A 24,200-nucleotide genomic window follows, 5' to 3' on the forward strand; every position below is an offset into this window, starting at 1 on the left:
AAAACACTGCAATTTTCAAATCATCTCTCAGAACTTTATTTTAAAAACTTTATGTATAACATATAATCAAGTGATCAAAACTTAATTTATATTTTTTGTAGGCAATATCGCCAAAGAAGGAGTTCCTTTTTTCCTCTCAGATAAGGCTGGGGATTCTGAAATCGAGTTATTCACTGATCTCAATATCCACGCTGCTGCCATAAAACATCGCTTGCAAGGAACGTACAAGAGAGTAGGCAATCGTATAAATTTGGACATGAATCTGGACTATCAACCAAAAGGAAGACCTTTGAATAGCATAAAAATAAGGAGTTCTTTCGCGGAGAAAGACGAAGTACCGGTAGAAAGATATCCTGTCCACTTCAATATTGAAAATGAATTTTTGCTTTCAGAGTATCCAGATTTTAATAACAAAATTGCTTTAGGTTTCAGTTTGAACCCGGGTAAGCTTTTCAGAAGTGACGTGAGCCTACGATACGGCAAAGATTTTTCAGATGATAGTAGAGCGATTGAGTCCAAACTTTCAAGCGTATTAGAAGGGAACGTATTTTCGTTCACGGAAGTCAATTTCGAGAATAAATTTGACATCAAGATACCTCGTTTAAACTTGGACAAAGGATTTTTTATCAATATTTTTTATGATTTAACGGAAAAACCCAAGTTCAAATCGGAAATCGGAATGAAATGGGAGTTGGACAAATACATCAAAAACGAAGTCAGTTTCGAATCTTTCAATGGATTGCACGAAAGACCTATAAAACTCACAGCTGAGGTAAAGCTCGCGGTATTCGAAAAAATATTTCTACTCAGAGACGAAATCAAGGAAACAGCTCCGAATATTCTCCATGGCCGAGTTGTTTTCAGACCATTTACTGCGAAAGAAATCAATGTCGACTACGCGTATATGATTAAAAGCGATGAAAGTACATTTTTCCACGAACTTGAGTCGACTATCGTCGTTCCCGGTTTCAATTTACCTATAGAACAAAAATTTAAAATTAAAAGAAACGAGAAGATGCTTCAAATGTCGAGTTACACGGATAATATCAGATCACAAAAAGGCGCGTACAAATTTGAAATCATGCTAAACAAAGATGGCGCAAGCGAAATGATCATGGACTCGCCATACGCAAAAGGAAATATGAAATTCGAGCATACGTCCGGAAAAACAAATTTCCAAGTCGATATTGCGACTTCCGGAGACGTACCCTACAGCGAAGAGAAACATTTAATGGGTACAGGTGAATTAGTGTACGGAAATGAAATAATCATGAATGTCGAAATTTCATTAGATACTAAAGGAAGGGGAAATTCTAACACTGAAGGGGGCCACAAGATTACTTTGAGCGGTCAAGCACGGAAGGTAGATGACGGAGTAAGAGTAATTAACGCAAACTTGAATTACGCTGATTTTATAAAAGTTGAGGTGTCGGGAAAAACGGGAAAACATTTGTTATACGGACCTCACGAGTTACAGGCTGATTTTTCAGGAAACGTGGAACCAATGACTATATTAGTCCAACACAAAATAAGTAATCAGCAGATGGAGAGTTTCCTCCGGTACCTACGAACCGACACCGAAAAGCTCAGAATCGATCTATCGGGAAAATGTATTTACAAATATTCTCAAAAACAAAAAAAATTGGAAATCGGAGGAGGACTCTTACTGACGTCACCTTATAGAACGTTTGATGGCAAGGAAATATTTTTAGGTCTGTTAGTGGACTCAAATGAAATAAGCAGGGTGTTAACAGCTGAGTATCGTTTGAAATCGGGTGCAATGACAGGCTACGTAGGAAAAGCTGATTACCGGAGAAAACTGGGTTTTCCAGGATTTATCAAGTCCATCGCTACGATTTCTGCTCATAGGAAGATTGTCTCTGAAATAAGTGCGGGCGCTGAGTATGGTGGTGGAAAATACTCTTTGAAAGCGAGTGTAATTCCCACGCCTAGTAGAAAGTTAAACTTCCTCACGGCAGTTGAGTTGACATCTAGGTATGCCGCATTCAGACATAACTTCCAAACGACACTGAAATTTCTTCACTTGATTAGTATGAATGCAATAGCAGACTTTCGTAATTCAGGAGACCTCAAGATGGAATCTAATTTCGATATCAATAGCTACAAAATATATGATTTTAATGCTACTTTGATCAGTCGCAGCGTTATAGACTTTGAAGGAAGCGTCAATCTGATTGGGAACCTTGTACCGTCCGTTCGCCTCTCCACAAAAACGCATAACACGGATTCCGCAACAACGAAATATACTCTGAATGTAAAAAAGGGTTCAAACGACGTGCTAACTGGTAGGGGAGAAATTAAGAAACGCAAAAAAGGTTTTTCAAGCGAAATCGTATTTTCTTTCCACGAAAAGGACTTTCTAACACTGACCATCAACAATGAAATGAAATCGAAGGTCATTAGTTACTATTTCAAACTCAAGTCTATTATCAGAACGTATACAATCAGGGTTAGCGCTTTGAAAGATAAACAAACTCTGAAAATATCGCTATGCAGAAATGAGGATGAAAATTGTATACACGTGGAATCGATTTATAAAAAAGGAGAAAATGAGAAATACGAATGGCAACTTAATTACAAACGAGCTACCATTGACCTGACTTTGAATAGAATGACTGCCGATACGAGCAATTCATATCATCGATTGACAACCATTGGTTCCGGTGACAAGAAATTCGGTTACGAGGTGAAATATGTTTTCAACGAAAAGAACAAGAGGAATGCGTATTTTGCTGTTTATGTCCCTACAAGGAAGGTTAGTGTGGAAAGCACAATCGGGAGCACCTCTTCTCTCTCAACCAACAAAAATATCTCCCCTTCTGTCAAGCTTGAAATTCTTGCAGATGCCATAAGAAACCCGGACCGTAAGCTTACGATTGAAATTAAATCGGACATCGTTTTATTGTCTTCAAAAAGGACTAAAATTACAGTTTCCCATCCTATTTTCGAAAAAGTAAGCAGCTATGAAAATTTTTTTCCTTTTCAAAAGAAAGTATTTATTTCCTGAAATTTACTTTGATACTTGAAAAATGCATGAGATTTTAAAATATTTTCCCCAACCCCTCCTCACCTTAGCCAATCGATATCAATATGGTGGCTAACTATAACAAAGATAAGGCGCAGTTTTTGGAAGGAGAACTCTCGATAGATTATTCTGCGGATCCGGAGGACAATTTATTGGTTAAAATGCATTGTGAAAAGGTCACTGATGGAGAGTATAACATAAAGTCATTGTTTTACCATAAAGGTGAGTTTCACGTCGAAGACAATATTTTTCAGTAAAAGTAGAGTATAGTCTCGATAATCCGAGGTGGATGGGACTGACGCCGCCACGGATTATCGAAAAACAATAAAAATGCTTTAAATGTTTTTTTTTTACAAAAGAATCTCGACTATCTGGACTAGTCTCTTGGCGCCATAGCGTAGCCAAATCATCGGAGCTGGCACCGAATTTCGCTAAATGTGTTGCCAATTTGACAATATTTAGAAAGAAATTTGTTAAACTTCATTTTTACGTAAGATAATGAATATTTACAGGCGAAAAATGACGTAGTAAATGATAAATAAGAACTATTTACACAATTTTCGTAGCAATATATATATATTTTTGGACCTTCTTTTTCTGTGATAAATTTTTTAAATGTCAGTACAGTACATAACAAACATTTACATTATGTATACATTTATGTGTAAAGTACTGACCTGTACCAAGAGGTCACAAAATAGCAATATAAGCGGTTTCCAGTATTAAAATTATGTTTTTGATGATATGGTGGAAGTGCACATTTATAGAACTCCTGCCAATAATGCTTTTCTGTCATCCGGCCTGCCCCTTTGTCTTCCGCCGGCCTGCTGCCGCTGTGGTGGTCGAGTGGTTATAGTGCAGGACTCGTGATGCGAGGATCCGGGTTCGAACCCCACAGTGGTGGTCGGCTGAATTTGGTTTTCTGTGGTTCCCAACTTCAAGGCGCAAATGCGAACCGATCTCCCCGTTAAAAAGTCTCGCCACAGAGAGCAACAGTCCTACAACGGTAAATCATTCAACCATAACACTTCACTCATAGTTAGAAAAACTGGGGGCAGATGGCAGCACTACACATAACAAGCATTACACAGAAACAAACTTTACGTCAGGTTGCACTACACGTACACGCACATTCCCGCATGTACCGATTCGTTGGGGGTTCGTTGGGGGGTTCCGCGGGGGGGGGTGCATGTGTGGTGTAGCAGTAGTAGGTAGGGCTTCCAAAAAATGGCTCGGGGGTCCATGATGTTCTTAAGTCAACCACCTCGTTGGGCAATTTGCCTGTTGTGGCGTTGTATTTGTATTGTATTACATACTCCGGATTCTATTGTAGTTTTCAAAAAAAAGACTAGCAAAAAACCGTACTAGCATCCTTTCTGTATATTTATTATAGAATAAGAAATCGATGCATATGATGTGTTTAAAAAAAAAAAATAAGAATGTGAAAAAGACGCGAAGATGCGAGAGTTATTGTGAAGAGGGGGGTATGGGATCGATTGTAAACGTCGCTGAGACACTTATAGCCTTCAATTGCCTTTCCAATGATTTTATGAAGCAATTGGGGGGGACATTGTCCACCATTACGAAGAAAACGGTCAAATTTGCTCCTCTTTCTCAGCGATCCCTCGAAAGTAAAAACAGTCTACGTCCATTCAAGGGAGCCTAATATTTTATTACACCAGTTATAGCGTCGGGGGTTGCCCAGTCTCTTTCAAACTGAAATTACTATACTGAAATTACAATACGTACGTACTACGTAGGAGGGGTACTGGAGAATTCCTGGAGTACTGTCGAAACCAACTTTATACACAGAAATTTTTTTAATTTTTTTTTTGGGAAATCGCTGAAAAATACGTTCTTCTCCATACTTTTGAAAAAATTTTCGTTACAACCCAAACTGGAATTTTGTTATTCATTTCCAAAATTATTGCAAAGGTATTCAATAATCGCGTGTTAATTTTTTTTGAATGCCATTTTCGCTATACTTTTCAGACGAACTGTATAACGCTGAATCCTTAAACCATAAGTCTCTTCAGTTTTTATTGAGAATCTTTATATAGAGTTTTCAGTGTATATGTAATGTAAATTTTTATTTCGGTTTCACATTGTCAGATTACAACAACCTGGACTTCGAGCATAAAACGGAAGTAGCTTTTAATGATGCACATGTATTAGTCGGCATGCACTGGATATGGACGAATGATGACAAAAAAGAAAAATCGATTCTCTTAGCGAAATATTCAAGAAAAGAAAGGCAATTCACCTTCTTGATAGTAAGTTGATGTGTTTGAAACTTTTCATACGTTGAATTTGAAGCACCGAGGAAAAAAGATGAGAATTTCATGCACAAGGGGTAATACGTATAATAATTTCATCATTAATACAAAAATTCTATCAGAAATATATATTTCAAGTACAGTCAAACCCCGTTCTAGCGAACCTGGCTTTCAAGTAAACCGTCAAATATATTTGAGAACGCACTCCTCCAACCCAGCTCTTGGGCCACGCGGAGGGGGACGGGGGCGAAGCCTCGGAGTGACTTGTAGCTTCGATACTCGCAAATCAATCCTGCTACTCAGTAAGAACCACTCGAATGTGTAACTTGCACAAACAGAAAAATCACAAGTGCATTGTGCGTGGAGCTAAGAGTACGGTTCCATTTGGATTATTACCGTGTGCTGCCAAGTACCACACGATCCACCACTGGAACTCGTACAGTATGTGGAATATCGTGTAAAGGTTTATTGAACCCTAACCACTTCTCGGAGAGCCTTATAGGCTGCCCGACTCATGTAAAGTCTTTCCGTATTTATAGAAGAGAAACTTCTTTTGGTAGGGTGCGAATTTTTAACTGCACGTTCAGAAAAAGTGAAACGGAAACGACGTAACCTTTCCCTCAACGACAAAAAGAATGAAATAATATATGAGTTCCATCTATTCTATGCAAGTTTCACTTCTGTCGTGCGAGATTATCAAACACCTCCTAGAGATAGAAGGCCTCTGCAGTGTTTGCCATAAACGTCATTCAGACTACCTAGCAAATTTGCCACATTTTGAAACACAGCATCTTATTTCGTTTCATCTTATTTTGGCGTAGCATCTTCCTGATTGGCTCACAAATACCGAATTTTAACTTCAACAAGCTGCAACTTTTCCAAAATTTACCCACATTTTGTGCCGCCATAAAAATTATTTTAAATAATTTTAATTAAAAAAATCTTCGTGTTAAAGTATGTAATACCATAGTGTTAAGAAACACACAAAGTTTCAAGACATTTGAATGAGTGGTGTCCGAAAAAATGTTCCTTATCTAACAAAAGACTTCGAGAAAAGAGCATTTTAGTGGGAAAACATTAGCATGTGCAATGCCTGCCAGCAGTTTATATTTGAATATTTCGAAAATATTTTTAGTGCAAGTAGAAAAAAAACACCGAAAATTTCATAGTATTTGAAAGTTGAGTAGTTCGAAAATGTGTTTTTTTGGAAAATTTGCGTGAACCAACAACCTTAACAATTACGGTACGGATACCAAAATTGTGCAATTATTTGCACCAAAAAGTCACCCCAGTTTACTGCATGAACTTTCTTCCTACCATTAACTTTCATAACCTCAGTGGTTAAATATATTAATGTTATTTTTTATTCAATATGTTGTTTATGTTTTCCTTTGATTCTCGTCACTTACAACAAGTGATAAACTCGTAAAAGTAAATTTTGCTCTAAATAATTTTGAAACATGATTTTTTGTTTTACTTCCTCCAGAACAACCCTCCGAAACTGGATTTCCGGCTCGATGTTGCTCCGAAACCGTATGAAAGTTTGCATGAAGAAATTTCCAAATTTGACGTCAAGATAAAGTTTAATGAAGACACCAAAGTGCGCGCTTTAATATTTCACGATAGCGAAAGAAATTGCGAAAAACTGATCATCATAGATAATGATGGTGAGTGTTTTGGGGTCTTATCCTTACATTCTGACAACTATTTGCAAAGATGCTTTGGTTTCGAATTTTTCCGAATGTATCGTGTTCTTTCAAAAAAAACAAAAAAACACACCACCACCATTATACCTATTGAATTAAATTCCAATCAATATTTATGTTTTTTAATGCGTTTTGAAATGCATGATCATTGTAAAACATGAGTGGAGCTGTATCATCAAAACAGCCGTAAGTGCAGTATCATGTACCAAATTCTAACTTTTAAAGGAATCCCTCCCCCTCACTGATTTATTTTGGGCTTAATATATTATTAAGCCCAATTTATTTTGTTTGGAAACACATCATCTGAACAGGCTATCCCAAATTGTTTGCAATTGTTCGCGATGCGAGGATCCGGGTTCGAACCCCACAGTGGTGGTCGGCTGAAGTTGGTTTTCTGTGGTTCCCAACTTCAAGGCGCAAATGCGAGCCGATCTCCCCGTTAAAAAGTCTCGCCACAGAGAGCAACAGTCCTACAACGATAAATAATTCAATCATAACACTTCACTCATAGTTAGAAAAACTGGTCGCAGATGGCAGCACTACACATAACAAACATTACACGGAAACAAACTTTACGTCAGGTTGCACTACATGTACACGCACATTTCCGCATGTACTGATTCGTTGGGGGGGTTCCGCGGGGGGAGGGTGCATTTGTGGTGTAGCAGTAGTAGGTAGGGCCTCCAAAAAATGGCTCGGGGATCCATGATGTTCTTAAGTCAGCCACCTCGTTGGGCAATTTGCCTGTTGTGGCGTTGTATTTGTATTTGTATTTGCATAGCAGATATCTCTGCAACCGTTTACTTTAGAAACATACTTCCAATTGCACAACAGTTTTCAAATAATGTACAATTACTTTGAAATCTCAAAATTTGTTTGAGGAATCGTATACATAAAAAAATAAACTAGGTTCTCATATAACCCCCGTGCTCTCAAAAACCCAACACGAAAAGTTGTGAGACCAACAACAAAAAATCCAAGTTTCCAAGTGCAATATTTGCTGAAATATTTGAATCCAAAAATGGGAGAAAAGTTGGGAAAGAACGGCATAAACTAACGAAAAACCACTTGTTACCCTTATTCATGGAAATTTCGATAACTGATAAATTTATAAGCTTTTGTGCCCACTGTCTGCGGACAGTAGAAAGGGGGGGGGGACTACTGAAACCCGTGGGTTCAAAACCTATTTTCGCTTATTGGGGCGCGAGTGGTACTGTGGTAAGATGCTCGTATACCACCATGAAAGCCACCATCAGGTCCAGGTTTGATCCCTGGGAAGGGCATAGACATAAGTTCTCTTCCCTACTGAACCAGAATTGAGCACCGATAGAAGGCGCTTTCTCAATATACACTCGCAAAGTCCCCCTCCCAACTGAAGACGGGTACGGAAGTATCCCAACTCTATTATCAAACTTTTATAATGCAATCTTAGTCTGAAGCCGGGATTGCACTATAAAAGTTTTGTAGAAGCTCTTTGATAAAACTCGAAAAATTCAACATAGAAGATCACCTGTTGCATTTGCTCGAATGTAACCAATGCGCTTATTGGTTGAATTTTTTTCTAGTTTCATAAAAGATCTTTTATCAAAATTTTATAGTGTAATCCCGGCCTAGGGGATTGCAATATAAAAGTTTAATAAAAGTTCATTTATAAAACTTGAATAATTTCACCAGTAATGCCATTGTTTGCATTCGAGAAAATGCAACCGTTGGCCTTATTAGCGTTTTCAAGTTTTGTAAAAGCTCTTTGATTAAACTTGGAGAATTCAACCAATAACATCACCGGTTGTATTTACCTCGAATGCAACCGATGCGCTTGTTGGTTGAATTTGTGCAAGTTTTATAAAAGATCTTTTTATCAAACTTTCACAGGCTAACGCCGGTCTAAGGGAAGCAATAGTGAAGCAAATGAATTTTCAGATTCTTTTTATAGCGCACTCCTGCAAGTTTCGTTGAATTTCATGTTTTTTTCTTCTGGTTACAGGCCAAACTTCACGTGAAGCTGAACTTTGTATCAATTTCCTGCGACCTCGCATGATTTCGATGACGCTGATGAGCAGAGATGATGATGATGGTTCCTTCGTGTTCGACTATTCGTTTGAACTGATTAGATCAAAAATTAACAAAATAAATATTAGGAATCATTACAATCCCGAATTCCTTGGAGATCTGATAGTAAGATATTTCTGTTCTATATAGATATATACAGGGTGCATGGGTTACAGGGCGTATGGGGCCATTCAAGTATAACGTCAGCAGATTTTTAGTCATTTTTAACCAGCCTCCCCGTCAGCAAATGTCAGCAAAACATTGACCCACGCCCCCGTCAGCAGCTTAGAATATTTCTCATCTTCAAAAAAGGGTGGTTGATGACGTAAGCATTATTCAAACCCCTCCCCTTGTCATCAAAAGTAAGCAAATCCGAAACCCTTCTTCCCCTCCATGCTGATGTAATGCTTGAATGACCCCCTATGGCATTTCAGTGGCGAATCGTTCGTTGACCTTAGAGGTATACTTCCAATTAGAATAGTATCCAAATCATGTGTAGTACTCGGATATGTCATTCATGTTGCGAGGGGTTGTATAGTTATTAAAATAAAAAGCTGAATTTTTCATACCGTCTCCCGTGTGACCAAAGATGTCGCCCTTGTCTCTCTCGATGTCTACGAAAACAATTCCATTTCTAACGGCAATACTCACTGAGATAATAGAATTCGAAAAAGGTAGGAAAATTGGGGGGGGAAAAAAACTTAAAAAATGCGGGTAAAATGCTTTTCCCGCTTTTAATGCTGTTTTTTCCGTCATCTTTCGAACTCAAATATCTCAGCGACAGGGCAACAACTTTTTTAACTGGAGTCTTGAGCACAGGGTGTCCGTATAAAAATTTAACATTTTTATGTTAATGAGTATACAACTCCTTGCGTCATGAATGACATAATCTGAGTACTACCTTTTATTTGGATGTTTCCCTAATTGGAAGTATGCCTCTAGGATAAACAGTTCACCAATAAAATCTCAGAAGCGCTATTACCTATGCACCCGGTATATTTTCCTATGCGAGTTTGAAAGAGAAACTCTTGCATCATAAGTTTAGTGATAAACACTGATCAATTAGATAAAACTGGAAAAGTGTGATTTATTTCATAAAATTTAGCAACATTATCATCAAATTTCGGCTGGTGTTGTCATCTAATCTATCTAAATCTATATATATCAAATTTATCAAATATATATTGGAAATATATCAAATTCACCAACGACGCTAAGGCACTATGCATAATCGTGATAAGTGATAGATTTGGAGAAATTCATCAAATTTACCAATGACGGTTGGTAGTACTCATAATAACCGGTTATTATGTATAGTAACCACATTTATCACTTTTACCATAGCATGCATACACTTTCATTCCAATGGTTATCGTTTTATTTTGTTACTTTCAGTTCAAATACAATCGTCTAGCCGATGAGCTCACAGATGCTGGCTTTGTTTACTTGCCACAATCCTTATCAGAAAAGTACAAATCCATGTTCACTGCCTTTAGACAGAAGATCTTGGATCCTTTGAGAACGTTTTTCACTGACGAAATAAAGAAACTCTACGACGAAACAAACGAAACAACGGAATTGCTTCACAATATGATTTTGAAATATTACGATACACTTCCGTAAGTATGGTCCCCGTTCAAAACATTTTCAACCGCTTTTAACTGTTTAATAATTTCCAAAATTAGTGTTGCTGAGTTTCCTATTTCAAAAATTGGAAGTAAAATGCATTTTTGATTTCAGAGAAATATGTGCGTAAAATCGCTCACATATTGCTAAAAATGTAGAAATAATCGTAACCCGTTGCTTTTTTTTATTCCTAACATAGTATGTTACTAGGGCCATCCTCTCGTGTCCAGCCTAGTCCAATAGTCATTCGAGAGTATTTGCTTCCAATGCTCGCCCCCCCCCCGCCCCACTGCTGCAATGAGGAATCGACAGTAACCACACACCAGAGTTGCCAGATTGGTGGTTTTCCCGCCAAATTGGGCTGGTTTGAAAACGGTTCAGCGGGAAATTTGGCTTTGGCGGGTGGCAGTTTTTTGGGCGGTTTTTCCAAAATTGTGTTCTCTCATGGCGAATTTCTCCCTATTTTTTTTTTTTTTTTACTTCAGTCTCCACCTCATGTTGTATTTTCTTCCTGATAAGGCAGAGGGGGGGGGGGCATCTCACCCCAACTAGGGAAAGCCAGAACTTTCAACCACAATGCCTTTGCCACCCAATAATTTAAGGGGCGGTAATGATACCGCGGCCGGTCGGTTAATAAAAATAAGACATGATTTCTTTAATGACATGATTTCTTCTTAATTACACACCATTTATAATTACCTAATATCGCATTAATTAACCAATTAAAAATGGGCAAGTATCACGGAGATCTTAGTCTTCAAGATTTCTTAGGTATGAATGATTATCATGCGGTACGCAGCTCAGGTAAAGTAATTTTTTTAGGCCCTTTTCTAGCTATAAATTTTTTCTCCTTCCACTTTACATGCTCACGCTCGAAAATTTTGATCAGATCTTAGTGTCATGAGGCCCCTCTGCGCATAAGGCTCCCCGGGTATGGCCCAATGCGTTAGACGACACCAGTGGTAGGATTGCTGTCATACCTGGCCCCGATCCCAGAAAGCCTCCGCGCAAAGCTTTGACGTCACTGAAGTCACCCATTTCACCTGTAGCCATTGGATATAGGAGCCTGACGTATGCGAAATCTATCTTTTTTTTGCAGTATATCCAATGACTATAAGGGAAATAGGCGACTTCTGTGACGTCACGAGCTTCGCGCTGAGGCTTTCTGCTATAGAAGGTGTAGCTCCGGTCCGACGGTTGGGAAACATAGTATCTAGACCGCAGAAGCCTGTGAAAGAAACCGTAGCCTCCACAAGCGTGGAGCTGGCAGAGCTCAAGCCCAGGAACCAGTGCCGTCTTAACGCATGGGCCAACACGGGCACGTCAGAGATACGGTTAAGATTTGCGAGATTAAGCATGTGAATTTGTAAGTAGGCATTTGTGGTCTGGATAGACAGCTGAGCAAAATCAATTTGCCCGGGGGCCCATGATGCTTTTAAGATGGCCTCGACTCCAGGCCATCTTTGAGTCGTTTTTCCAGGAGAGAGAGAATGTGTAGCCCTGACTTTCTCAACATTTCAAAGAAATCAATTTATTCGGTAAAAAAATATTTTTTCGTAAAAGTGAAAAGTTGGGTTGGGGGGGGGGGGGGGGAGTTACTGACTATAACAAGAAAAATATAAGCCACACTTTTGTAGGTGTTGTCGTCAAGCCTACTGTTTCATAGATGGCAGCACAGGCTCAAGTATTTTGGGCCACTTTTTGGCTACATTTGAAGAGGATTTTGGCTGGGAATTTTTTAATGACCTAGCAACTCTGCCACACACTGGCATAGCGTTACTTGATAGAGAAAGAACGTGGATCCTTTGACTTGGGGTGGTTGCTCGAAGGTCCTGGTCAGGAACGCCGGAACATATATGCTCGTGTTGCTAAAGCAACACCAATCATCCTTCAAATATAGCCCACTCCCCCCCCCCCCCCAGTTTGGGCGATGGGATATTTACCAAAAACGGGACATTTTTGTTGAATGTGTGACATATGGTCTTCATACATATCCAAGTGAACATTATGTTCATTACTCGAGCAATACCAAACATTTTTGACTTTCGGCGTTCCTGGTCATGGTCCCCACAAAGGTAGGGCTGACAGGGCTCCATGGCTGGAGCCCGGGACGATTCTCGTCATTTTTTGTTTTTTCGCGAAAAAATTCATTATAGAGGGGCCCGCTAAAGCTCCCAGCCTAGGGGCCCCTGTTATACCTAAATCCAAATGTGGCCCTTATATCCAAAATGTGGGGCCACAATCCTGGTCATTCTTCGACCCGCCCTCCAACCTCCAACATTTGGCGATCATTGCCGGCCACACTACTCGCCCATGACCAACCTTGGAACGTATTGGGCTAGGCTTGACACGAGTGTATAAGTTTTATTCACGTATGTATTATCTTTATTCATCGAAATAATTATCATCGAACCACTTATCAGTGTTCTGTCCGCACGTGGTAATACACTATCCGTATTTTTCTGACAAGGATGAACATGTCATGACAAGTGATTTACAGATACAGGGTGGGCAAAAAGTCCGTAGGAATAGCATTGAAATTAACAGAAATGGGGGACTACAACATAACAACATATATGCACAAAGGTATTTTCTTCCGATATTCTAATTTAAAAAAAATTTAAATCAAAAATTAATTTTTGATCGTCTGAGGGGGAGGGGACTCATGCCGCTTTCCTCACGTTTGTCTCTGATCCCAATATGCGTGAGGAGAGGCATCAGAGCTGTTGAAATTTTGCTGACAAGCATGGGGTGTTAAGAGTTTTGCTGACAGAGGAGGGATCAGAAATGGCTAAAAATCTACTGACTGTAATGCTTGAACGGCCCCCAGTAAATAAATGTTTCCAGAAGAGGATAATAAACATACCAGGAAGGCGGTAATAGTTATGGATTCAACATGGGGTACCGTGGGATCGCTGAAAAAATTCTTGGGCGTGAGGGGAGGAGGGATAAACATAAAGTCTTGGAAAACCATTAGATTAAAATTAAATCATCTGTTATTACGTCTGTTATACATATATATTGTAGGTCCCGAAGAGTCCAGACTACTCTACTGTGTATGTATTTGCATCAAGTGTGTTAGTTTCTGGAAAGATTCCCCCGTGTCCTTAGAATTTATTTGATTTAAGACATTTCGATGATGTTCGCCATTTGCCATTCTCTTCTAGGTCTTTAGGCTACATCAAACGATTTTTGAAAACATTCAAGAAACCATTTGATGAAGTAATGAATGGAGTTAATGAATATCTGCTCGAAGTGAAAGATGAAATTCAAAGGCTCTTCAAACTGTTCTTGGCAGCGGCGAAAGAAAAAATGGAGAAACTCCAAACTCATTGTGAAAATTCAATAAAAGAATGTGATCTTCTCATGGAAGCTTTAACGAGAAACGGTGGTTTCGGCAAAGTTATTGAAGCGTCCAAAGCTACATTCAATCGCTTGTACCTTCCAGGTGAGTATCAATTATGTATAGACCAGCAAAAATACCCGGCGCTTCCCGGGTTTTTCTTCAATTCCTAGGAGGATTGAAAACGTGACAGACCATTATAATGAACTATTATACATAATACTGGCAGCATAAAAGAAGTGCCAAACCATTGTAAAGGCATATACATGTGTGAAACGGATTGTTAAGAAACCACGGTAACCAAAGTAAACATTCCGAAAGGGATTGTTGAGCCCCAGAAACCATTGTTTGCCCGACAGTTTTTTGCCCAGCTCTGACGAACTTTTAAAGCAGCCTATGGTTCAATCCAGGCCATGTTTGGTATATATATGCTAAATTTGGCGACGATTGTAGTCTAAAATTGTAGATTTGTATAAAGAACAGACATACATACTTTCACATTTATATATAAGATGGTGCCAATCTTATTGTCCGAGCTTATTGCTGGTATTTTTCAAGTTTTATAAAAGTGTTTTTATCAAATTTTTATAGTATATCCCAGCGTTTTTTTATGAACTAAACAGTTTTTTCCTCAGGAGCCAAAGTTCCAGATATATCTCAAAAAAGTACGCAACTTACGTCAACAGCAATGGTATTCTCAGATTCACATGGCAAAAATGCACCCAATGATATCAGTTCGGTGGTTTTGATATCACTTCCCGTCTGGGCATCAGGCCCACGGCCCTGATTCGAGACAATTTTTTCCCCCACTATATCTCGAGCAGTTCACAACGAAAATAAACGACACTGGTATCGTTTGTTATCTATTCCAAAGACAAAGCCGGCCTAACACGCGATTCAAGGCACAAAAAACGTATCCAAGTGAGAACCTGCGGCCGTGTCTGTGACACCGCCTACCCCAATTTTTTTTTTCTTTGCCTTGTAAATCTACCAAGACGAGTTTCATTTGATCCACCATTTTATTTTTGCGCCTCTTTCATAATGCATATATGTACATATGTACAAGGGTGTCGGGGAAATCTTCGGAACTTGTGGATGCTCGTCTTGATCTTTAAATAGGAAATTTTGACTTCGCAATCAATTCAAGGTGCTATCCCATCAACCCATGCCATAAATTACCGTGGGTGCTGCAGCACCCCCAGACCCAAAGCCACTGTCCCCAGTTTATTTCTTTTGGTCATTCTTATGCAAAGGTATATCCGTGGGTTGAGCCTTTACATACAAAATTTTCATTTCTGAATCTTTTTTCTGAGGGTGCCGCGACCCATGACAAAAATTACCGTGGGTGCTCGAGCACCCACAGCACCACCGGCTCCGACGCCACGGTATATGTATGTTAAAAAAAGTAATTACTTTTAATTGGATATTTTCATGATAACATGACTTTTATGGCTTTATACGTGGAATTATAAATATTCATAATTATTTCCTAATTAAGTATGATGATTTTCTGTTCTGATTTCATTCTCATGGTTTTCACCTTTTTTAACTTTTTTCATGATTTTCTCCTTTTCTCACTTTCTCATGATTTTCTCCTTTTCTCACTTTCTCATGTTTTCCTCCTTTTCTCACTTTCTCATGATTTTCTCCTTTTCTCACTTTCTCATGATTTTCTCCTTTTCTCACTTTCTCATGATTTTCTCCTTTTCTCACTTTCTCATGGTTTTCACCTTTTTTAACTTTTTTCATGATTTTCTCCTTTTTTAACTTTTTTCATGATTTTCTCCTTTTCTCACTTTCTCATGATTTTCTCCTTTTCTCACTTTCTCATGATTTTCTCCTTTTCTCACTTTCTCATGATTTTCTCCTTTTCTCACTTTCTCATGATTTTCTCCTTTTCTCACTTTCTCATGAGTTTCTCCTTTTCTCACTTTCTCATGATTTTCTCCTTTTCTCACTTTCTCATGATTTTCTCCTTTTCTCACTTTCTCATGAGTTTCTCCTTTTCTCACTTTCTCATGATTTTCTCCTTTTCTCACTTTCTCATGATTTTCTCCGTTTTTACTTTTCTCATTTTCTCATGATTTTCTCCTTTTTTACATTTCTCACGATTTTCTCTTTATGATTTTCTGCTGTTTTCATAATTTTATTTCATTTTTATGATCTGATATAACAATAAAATAATTATCCATATCAGGTTTTGAAATCCATTTCAAGTAATGCATACAAAAATTAAAATGATCTGTATTTCTAGGCATATCTTTCTTCGCACATTATAGATTCTCATTATTTGTAGTAATATTTCTTCACAGAAAGCATCCGAGGATATATTGAAAAGATTTTGGAGTTGAGCCGTTCTTTGAAAGAGAAAATTACTAATTACATTGAACGCATAAGATCACATGAAATATTTAAATCGCCGTTCATGCAAGATGTGAAAGAGTTCTTCTCGGACGTGTGTGAAAGTCTGAAAGGAAAATATGTGGAATATGTCAAAGAAGCAGTTCAGTTCGGTATCCGAACAAGAAGCCAACTTGTACGAAATGAAAATTTAAAACAAATCCGCTCATTTTTCAACAGAGAATACAATGCGGTAAGTAAAACTAAAAAATACTACGTATTAGATATGAATTAGATATTAAAATGCACAGTTGAGTCACATAAATGTGACTACAGACTAACAATTAAAAATTAGTTTTAGCTCATGTCGCCAATTTGAAACCACTGGCTTTTATTCTACGATTATTGTTTTTTTTTACACTCAGCAAATAGTTTTTGTTCTTCTGTAGCTGAACATGGCTTCTGACCGAGTAACGGCAAAGGATAATGCTTATTGGCAGTCCAACTGTGTGTTTCTTAATCGAATGTCAACGAAGCTTATTGTGATATGATGTATTTGGGAAATGAAACGTACCTCGATGTTTTGCATGCATCTGCTGTTGAATAGTATTATGGCTTGTCATCCACTGGAAGCTACAGTCTTGTCGAGCGATAACAAGGCGCGTGTATGCGCGGGACTACTATACTGGTCTTGCGCATATAAGCGACTTGTTAGGCAACTTGCCATCGCTCTTAGATCGAACGCATACATAGTCAGACTAAGGCGACCACGAGGTACGGGAGTGCATAATAGAGACTAGTGACGAAAACAATTGTATTGTTTTCTACAATACAATTCTACATTGCATTCTACACCTCACATACTCGAGCAGTGAGACAAAGATAAGGATAATGATAGCGATAGGAGCCGAGAGACACCCGTGCTCTGTCACACTCGGTGATGTAATCACATTGTCCCAGTGGACTCGGGTGCCTCCGGGGAACCTAACACGTAATAACAAGGTTATAACATCTCGCTACATGGCAACAGAAAAGCGCCAATCGTGAAAGAATGAAGCCTAAATTGCCTTCTAACAGGATTTAACATTTCAATTCTCTTTCAAAAAACTACAAGCCTTCGCTGGGAACAAATTTATTTTCGTTAGGTGCTTGGCGCGTAACTGACAGTTAAAAAAGTGACACGTCACAAAACCTCAAAACGTTATAACTCCCTAAATATTCGTCAATAATGTATAATCATAAAATGGAAAATAACTTGTTATGTTGGTTTTTCACGTGTGTCGGGTCGATTGGGCGATCGATAGTATCCATCCAGTGTAAGTATAAATGTTAGTGTCAAAGCCCGAAATTTTCTAATTCGCAACGGGGCCGGCCAGTTCGCGAAGCTCGTGAAGTGGTCGATGATCCCGGTCTGAAGTCCGATAACAAAACACATGATTCGGGATCATCGTCAGGTTGGCGTATTTTTCCGTGATAATTATGTCCACGGCAGTTATGGCAACCCATCAAACCTCAATCACGATGCGGTAATCAGTTTTTTCCTCCAAAATTTGGCAGGAAAAACTATATGTTTATATAATTATTTTTATAGATTTTTTTCTCAAATTTCACTCTTTTTTTTTCTCGTCACTATCCAACACACAGCTGCTATATATATCACTCGTTGGCGATGAATTAAATGGATTTGGCTCCTACCTGGCTGTCTTACATCAGCACATCGAGCTTTGGCTAAGGATCTCCGGCCACTTCGCGAAATGTCGGGCCAAAGTCCGAATCATTTCTGCAATTCAGACTTGGGCCAAAACTCTTAGCCAATTCGTGAAGTCACCAGTCCCGTCGCGAATCGGCTGCACTTCGGGCTTTGGCAGTTCAATACAATGTCTGTACTAAATTCCAAATACATGCATAGTTTTTAGATTTGTTTAAAAAGTATATTTTCTTATTTTTTTAGAGAAAATGTTTTTGAATTACAGAGCATATTTTCATGGTCTTTTTTCCTGTAGCTAATGAGGTTTAAATGCCGTATTACGTTTTTCAGCAGTTTAGCTCAATTTATTCAAATTTTATATGTATACTGTTTTTAAAAATGATTTTTGTAGGTTCTGAATGATGTTTTCACATTTGATTACGTGGAGAAGTACTTGAAGTTCAGATCGATTGTAAAAGAATATATGCAAGAGGCCTATTTACTCGTAGAAAAACAAAAACCAAAGTTTTTCGAGATCAACGCTTTCGATATTGAGCGAGGGATTTTCGATATTGACTTGCTCGTGGCTCCGATATTAATAGATGCATCGCATGAGATTTTCAGTATAGCTTCTACGAATATGTACAAGTTACAGAAGGTTTCCGAAACGTGTTCATTGAAATCAGCGTTAGTCAAACTGAAGCGAGCAATGGACTTTCGAAATCTTTTACCTCCATTCAAAGGTAAGAATGGGAAATTGCAACTATATCCTCTGAAATCGAAACTAACTCGTACTGAACAGTTCTGTCGATTAAATCTATCATTTGAACTTTATATAGTGCAGTATCTTTCGAAAGAATAGACACAACGTGTGAAAATTTGGTTATCTTCGAAAACTAAAGAACTTGTGTAGTTAAAATCTTTCAAATTTCAATATAAAAAAAACCCATAAGACAGATATCAGATCGCAAAAATCATGATCGATTACGCTGAGCTCATTGAAATGTATGTAAGTAAGGTAGGCCTATTTCACATATTTAGGCACGAATGAGGAGCTCATTTTCAAAAGGAAACATTTCCACTTTCTTCCTGAAATGCATTTTTTAACGGTTTATAAATCTTTGCTATAAGCTCTGTCAATTCAACCGGGATTATTCAAACGGGAATGTTTTTCGTAGGAATTACTATGTGAAGTCAGTCGTTTCTATCAAAATGGAACATCTATCCACCTTTTCGTATACTGCGGTATTTTCAATCTCTCGATAACGGACATCCATGGGACCGATAATTTTTTCCCGCTAACAAGGAGTCCCGTCGATGTAATTCAAAATTGTGTCCGTCAGTAGAGGTGTCGCTAACGGGAGTGTCCATTATGGGAGGTCCCACTGTAGAATGGTCGCGTTTCTCATGTTAATGACGAGAGGTCAGTAAAGGTACTTTCCTGGGCTTGATTAGCATTTTTTAGTACGGCTCCATAATCTCTAGGTAGGATCAGGTACAAATCATCATATATCACGAAACCACCGAAGTATCGATAATGTTTGATGGACATTGCAGAATTCTAGATCCAATCTGCGTTTTCCATCTTCAAAAGAAGTCTTCGGCTTCTAGAACCAAAAAATAGAGACCAATGAATCAGTAGACTTCTCTGTATGAAGGTGTACAATTACATTAGGCTCTCTACCTTTGGATTGCAGAAGATGAAGACTTGTAGGGAGATAGAAATTTCATTTTGTCATCAAGATTTTTCCAGTGTAAATTACCGCAGCATCGATACAGCTTCTTGGACATGGTCAAAATCTTGATAACAAAATGAAATTTCTATCTCCATGCAAGTCTTCAACTTCTGCAATCCAAAGGTAGAGAGCCTAATGTAATTGTACACCTCCATACAGAGAAGTCTACTGATTCACTGGTCTCTATTTTTTGGTTCTAGAAGCCGAAGACTTCGTATGAAGATGGAAAACGCAGATTGGATCTAGAATTCAGCAATGTCCATCAAACATTATCGATACTTCGGTGGTTCCGTGATATATGATGATTGTACCTGATGCTGATATTATCAAGTGATTGTGGAGTCGAGCTACAAAAAAAGTTGATCAATTGCAAACCGGCAGCGCTCTAAAATAGCGACGATGGGATTCGTGGTTGAGACACGATCCAGATCTGTGCTGGAGACTTATCAATTCAATGTCTTGATGCATGTTTAAGGCCAAAGATAGCCACACTACAGTGCATTTGTACGATATCAGCACGTTTCCTCATACTAACCTACCAAATACACATGTAATTTTGCGTTTATAGAAATGCCCGGTTTTTCTATCCGTATTGCGAAGTTTGAACGATTCTGCGTTTACGAGGAAAGACATAAAACACGAACTCAGTCAAGTTGATGTAGATTTGCATGAAAATATTCATGTAATAATCCGTTCCAAGTCAGATGTTCTAATTTTTTTGAAACAAAGAGAAAGTAATTTGACACTTTTAGAAACATTCAATCTACTTTATGCAAATGCTTTGCCGCAGGTATACTCAAGAAGAACTTTTTGAAGATGAAAATACAAATTACAACCGTAACCTTAATTTCGGCTTTCTAGCTTGAGCATTTCATTAACTGCTCTCGTAAATTTCTCGGGGGGGGGGGGGGTGTTCTAATTTTTTTAAAGGACGTGTATAAAAGAAAACTCTGCCAGGCGCCGTTTCCCAGAAGCTAACTGAACTTCATAGATCATGATAGGTTACACTTTTTCCGGTGTACCATATTTGGTACATTAATTTACTAGTTTTTATTTGTGTTGATGATTATTATATGTATATTTTCATTTTGCTATCACTTTGTTTTTGACTATAATAGATGGTTCCTCAAATAAAACTGACGATTCGATTTGATTTACTTCTAGAAACCGCAATGATTGTCGGAAAAGTACATTACATTACATTCGACAAAACATTTTATGATTTCCATGGTCAATGTGCTTACCTCTTGGCAAGTGATCTTGAAGATGGGGATTTTTCACTGGTGACAACTCCAATATTCTCTCTCTCAACGGACGAATCTGATGAAAGATCTAGTATTTCTGTGGGAGTGTTTTCGAAACGCACAGCTGTATTGGTAAATTTAGGAGACAAAATAGTGAGTTGTATTTTTATAACGAAATATTACTATTATTATGTATTGTTGTAAAGTTCAAAATAAGCTTATTCTATCGGCGTATATCGACTAAATAATTTTATTATTCGCTTCACAGGTAAAAGCAGGAGAGAAAACAGTTGATTTGCCTTACGAAACTGAAGATATTGCTGTAAGAAGAGAAAAAAACGAAATTGTAATCGATGATCGTCATGGAAATCAAATCAAGTGTCATATACATTATGAAATCTGTGTAACCACGATGTCAGGATTTTACTATGGAAAAACGGCGGGCATGTTTGGTACCTACAATTACGAGCCTTCCGATGACTTTAGGAGGCCCAAAGGTCAGATACCGAATTCAGTAACAACGTTTGCCAAAAGTTACGATATAAGCAAAGCTTGCAAGACGAAAAACTTGGTCCGAGACGTAAAACTCGACGAAAATAGCCCTAGCTATAAGGCCTGCAAAGAAGTTTTTGGCAATTCCTCTTCGTCTCTGAGTGCCTGCTTTAGTGAAGTAATAAGTTGTTTCTTCTTCTCTCTTGCATTGACAATATCACAATACACATGATGCCTCGTAATAACTTCATCTACGACCCCATCAATTTAGAGTAAAACGCGTAACAAAATTTCTGAGGTCTCATATCAGTGGAATTAGAACCAATTTATAAAGCCTAACCATAGTCTTTAGATCTACGATACAAACGAGTGGCTTGCGGGGCAACACTTGAGGCCAGGCTCACACTGGATCGATACTACAACGATACGATCCGCGATATAAACTGATACCAGCTAGAGCAGATAACAGTCGTGCTTATTGTGGTGCATGTGCGTGCATCCTTTTACATCTACAGGTAGTCTGTCTGGTCCATGCGAAGCTTGTTCATTTTATTTTGGTACCATCACGGATTTACCCCATGATAGTCAATACTGCCCATACGACTGGCTTTTGGCACGTTTTCCATTCCCAATAATGGAACTCCTCTCTCGAAGTCTACCGGTGCATGAATCAATTCCTCGAGCGTCTATTCGACCCGTGCGGATCCACTACGGTTACCATAACAGGAGTAATGGATAAGAATAATTGTGCAGAAAAAATATGGAAAAAATTCTTTGTAAAATTTTCAAACTACAGATTCAATTGAGTGGACTAGTTTGAAAAAATAAACGGTAATTTTTCATGTGTTGCATCTACTAGCCGAGAGCCAGATAAACAATGAATATGTATCAGTTTATGAAGGGGTGGAGCTCAGGGTAAATTTTAATGACTGATTTGCTCGTTTTTTTTACCATGTTATTTATAGCGGATACAAATCTGCGGGTCTTCTGGGCCATTTTTACTGGTGCTGCCAATACACCGGAATGTCGTCCCTGGTGCGGCCCGCGACGCTGCCGCTTACTATTGTGTTGGCCCTTGAACAGTGAGTAGTTGGACACCCCCTGCCCCGGTCTAGATCACTTTCAACGTCATTTTCGGGGGGGGGGGAAGCAAATAAATTGAAACTTCCTGCGACTCATAGCTGAGAGGTAACTCGACTCGCAAAATTAGTCGTACAAATAAAAATGAAATAGCATAGTTTCCCTACCCTCCTTTTTCTGGAAGCGCAAAATATCGTCGTATAGCTGGAAGAAAAGTATAAATGACAGGTCACTATAACAAAACTTTAATCCGTTGTTTTAAATCATCGATCATCCCCTTCATTGTGTTAGGCAAGGAAAACATACTACCGGAAGGATTTAAATATTTTCCTTTTTTATTTCGCAGGTAAATCCAGAAGATTATCTCGCATTATGTTACCGACATCTTGAGTCACAAATGCACACAGACAAAGATAAAGCCTTGTGTAACGTTGCGGTAGCTTATGTAATGGAGTGTGAGAAAAACTATGTCGACATCAATTCTTTACCATCGCAATGTCGTTAGTATAAACATCTTTTTTTAATTAAAAATTTTCTTTCAATCTTAGTAATTGCAGTATTCGCAGAGAGATATTTGAATGTATATTGATATCTTATATCATAGCTGCCAAGTCTCCCGAATTTTAGCTTCATCGCCCGACCTCCCGAAAAGTTCTTAAATCTCCCGAATTTTTACAAAAAATCACAAAAAATTCCTAATTGTCCCTAAAAATTCCCTACTTCATTAAAAAAAATCCCCGCTTATGAAAACAATCCCTAAGGAATTTCTTGTGGGGTATGAAATCTCTTTTTTTTCCCCTTTCGGAATGACGTCACACGTCGTAAATGGGGGAATTCCCTTTTTAAGGAAGTTTTACAAACCCTCTGATGGTAACAAGAAAGTTGTTTGTCTTATCGTGCAGGGAAATGGCTTAGCAGCCAATAGTCCTGGATAATAATTGAAGATTATAGTGACGCGTATATGGTCAAAATTTCTTCTGTTGAAGTTACGTACGTGCGATATAACAAAGCATGAATTAAAGCAAAAGCAAAACATGAACAATAAGCAAAAACATATTTAATCAATTTTAAAGATACTTATTCCGATGAATTTCCTTTCATCAAATGTTCCAGAAGAGGGCCGACTTTTCCTTTTTGTACAAGTTGTGTTACGGACATAAACATCAGTCATGGTGGAAAGAGTGACATCATCACTCATGTGAAATGAAAAAAAAAACATCAAGCAAGTGTCACAAAAAGTCAGTGTTCTTCAAAAATTGACGGTGTTTTCCTTCATCTTCCGATGATTTTGGGGTCATTCGCGCAGAATGTTTGTTCGCAGCGTTTCTGATGGAACGCAATATTTATTTTTACATCATTGAAGTTTTGCCTCCAATTTCACTTTTTTTTTTCGCGTAGGAATTTTATTCCCAAGGGTTTAACTTCCATGTGTGTAAAATCCGTATTTTAATTTGACTTCAGTTTTTGAGTAGAAATTTTATTCCCTATGCTTCAACTTCTATGTTTTGAAAATCCCTATTTTATTTGGAAAAATCCCTATTGTATTTATTAGGGAGTGGTTTTAACATAAAATAC

At 38.2% G+C, this 24,200-nt stretch overlaps 1 protein-coding gene across 1 annotated transcript in view; it reads left to right on the forward strand.

Annotated features, from left to right (window-relative positions):
* Positions 1–24,200, forward strand: part of LOC149068341 (apolipophorins-like) — a 112,754-nt gene that overhangs the window by 80,914 nt on the left and 7,640 nt on the right. Inside the window, exons 20-31 of the mRNA XM_089251851.1 lie at positions 102–2,974; positions 3,097–3,268; positions 5,159–5,319; positions 6,809–6,989; positions 9,013–9,203; positions 10,473–10,696; positions 13,871–14,151; positions 16,359–16,639; positions 18,486–18,816; positions 20,974–21,206; positions 21,322–21,723; positions 22,972–23,125. Of these exons, the coding sequence (XP_089107977.1) occupies positions 102–2,974; positions 3,097–3,268; positions 5,159–5,319; positions 6,809–6,989; positions 9,013–9,203; positions 10,473–10,696; positions 13,871–14,151; positions 16,359–16,639; positions 18,486–18,816; positions 20,974–21,206; positions 21,322–21,723; positions 22,972–23,125 (5,484 nt within the window). The remainder of the gene's footprint in view (positions 1–101; positions 2,975–3,096; positions 3,269–5,158; positions 5,320–6,808; positions 6,990–9,012; positions 9,204–10,472; positions 10,697–13,870; positions 14,152–16,358; positions 16,640–18,485; positions 18,817–20,973; positions 21,207–21,321; positions 21,724–22,971; positions 23,126–24,200) is intronic.

This window comes from Pholcus phalangioides, unplaced genomic scaffold (genome assembly GCF_987345545.1).
Source record: "Pholcus phalangioides strain wild (caught in Gottingen) unplaced genomic scaffold, Ppha-v1.0 ptg000027l_1, whole genome shotgun sequence".
In the NCBI taxonomy this organism is placed as follows: Eukaryota; Metazoa; Arthropoda; class Arachnida; order Araneae; family Pholcidae; genus Pholcus; species Pholcus phalangioides.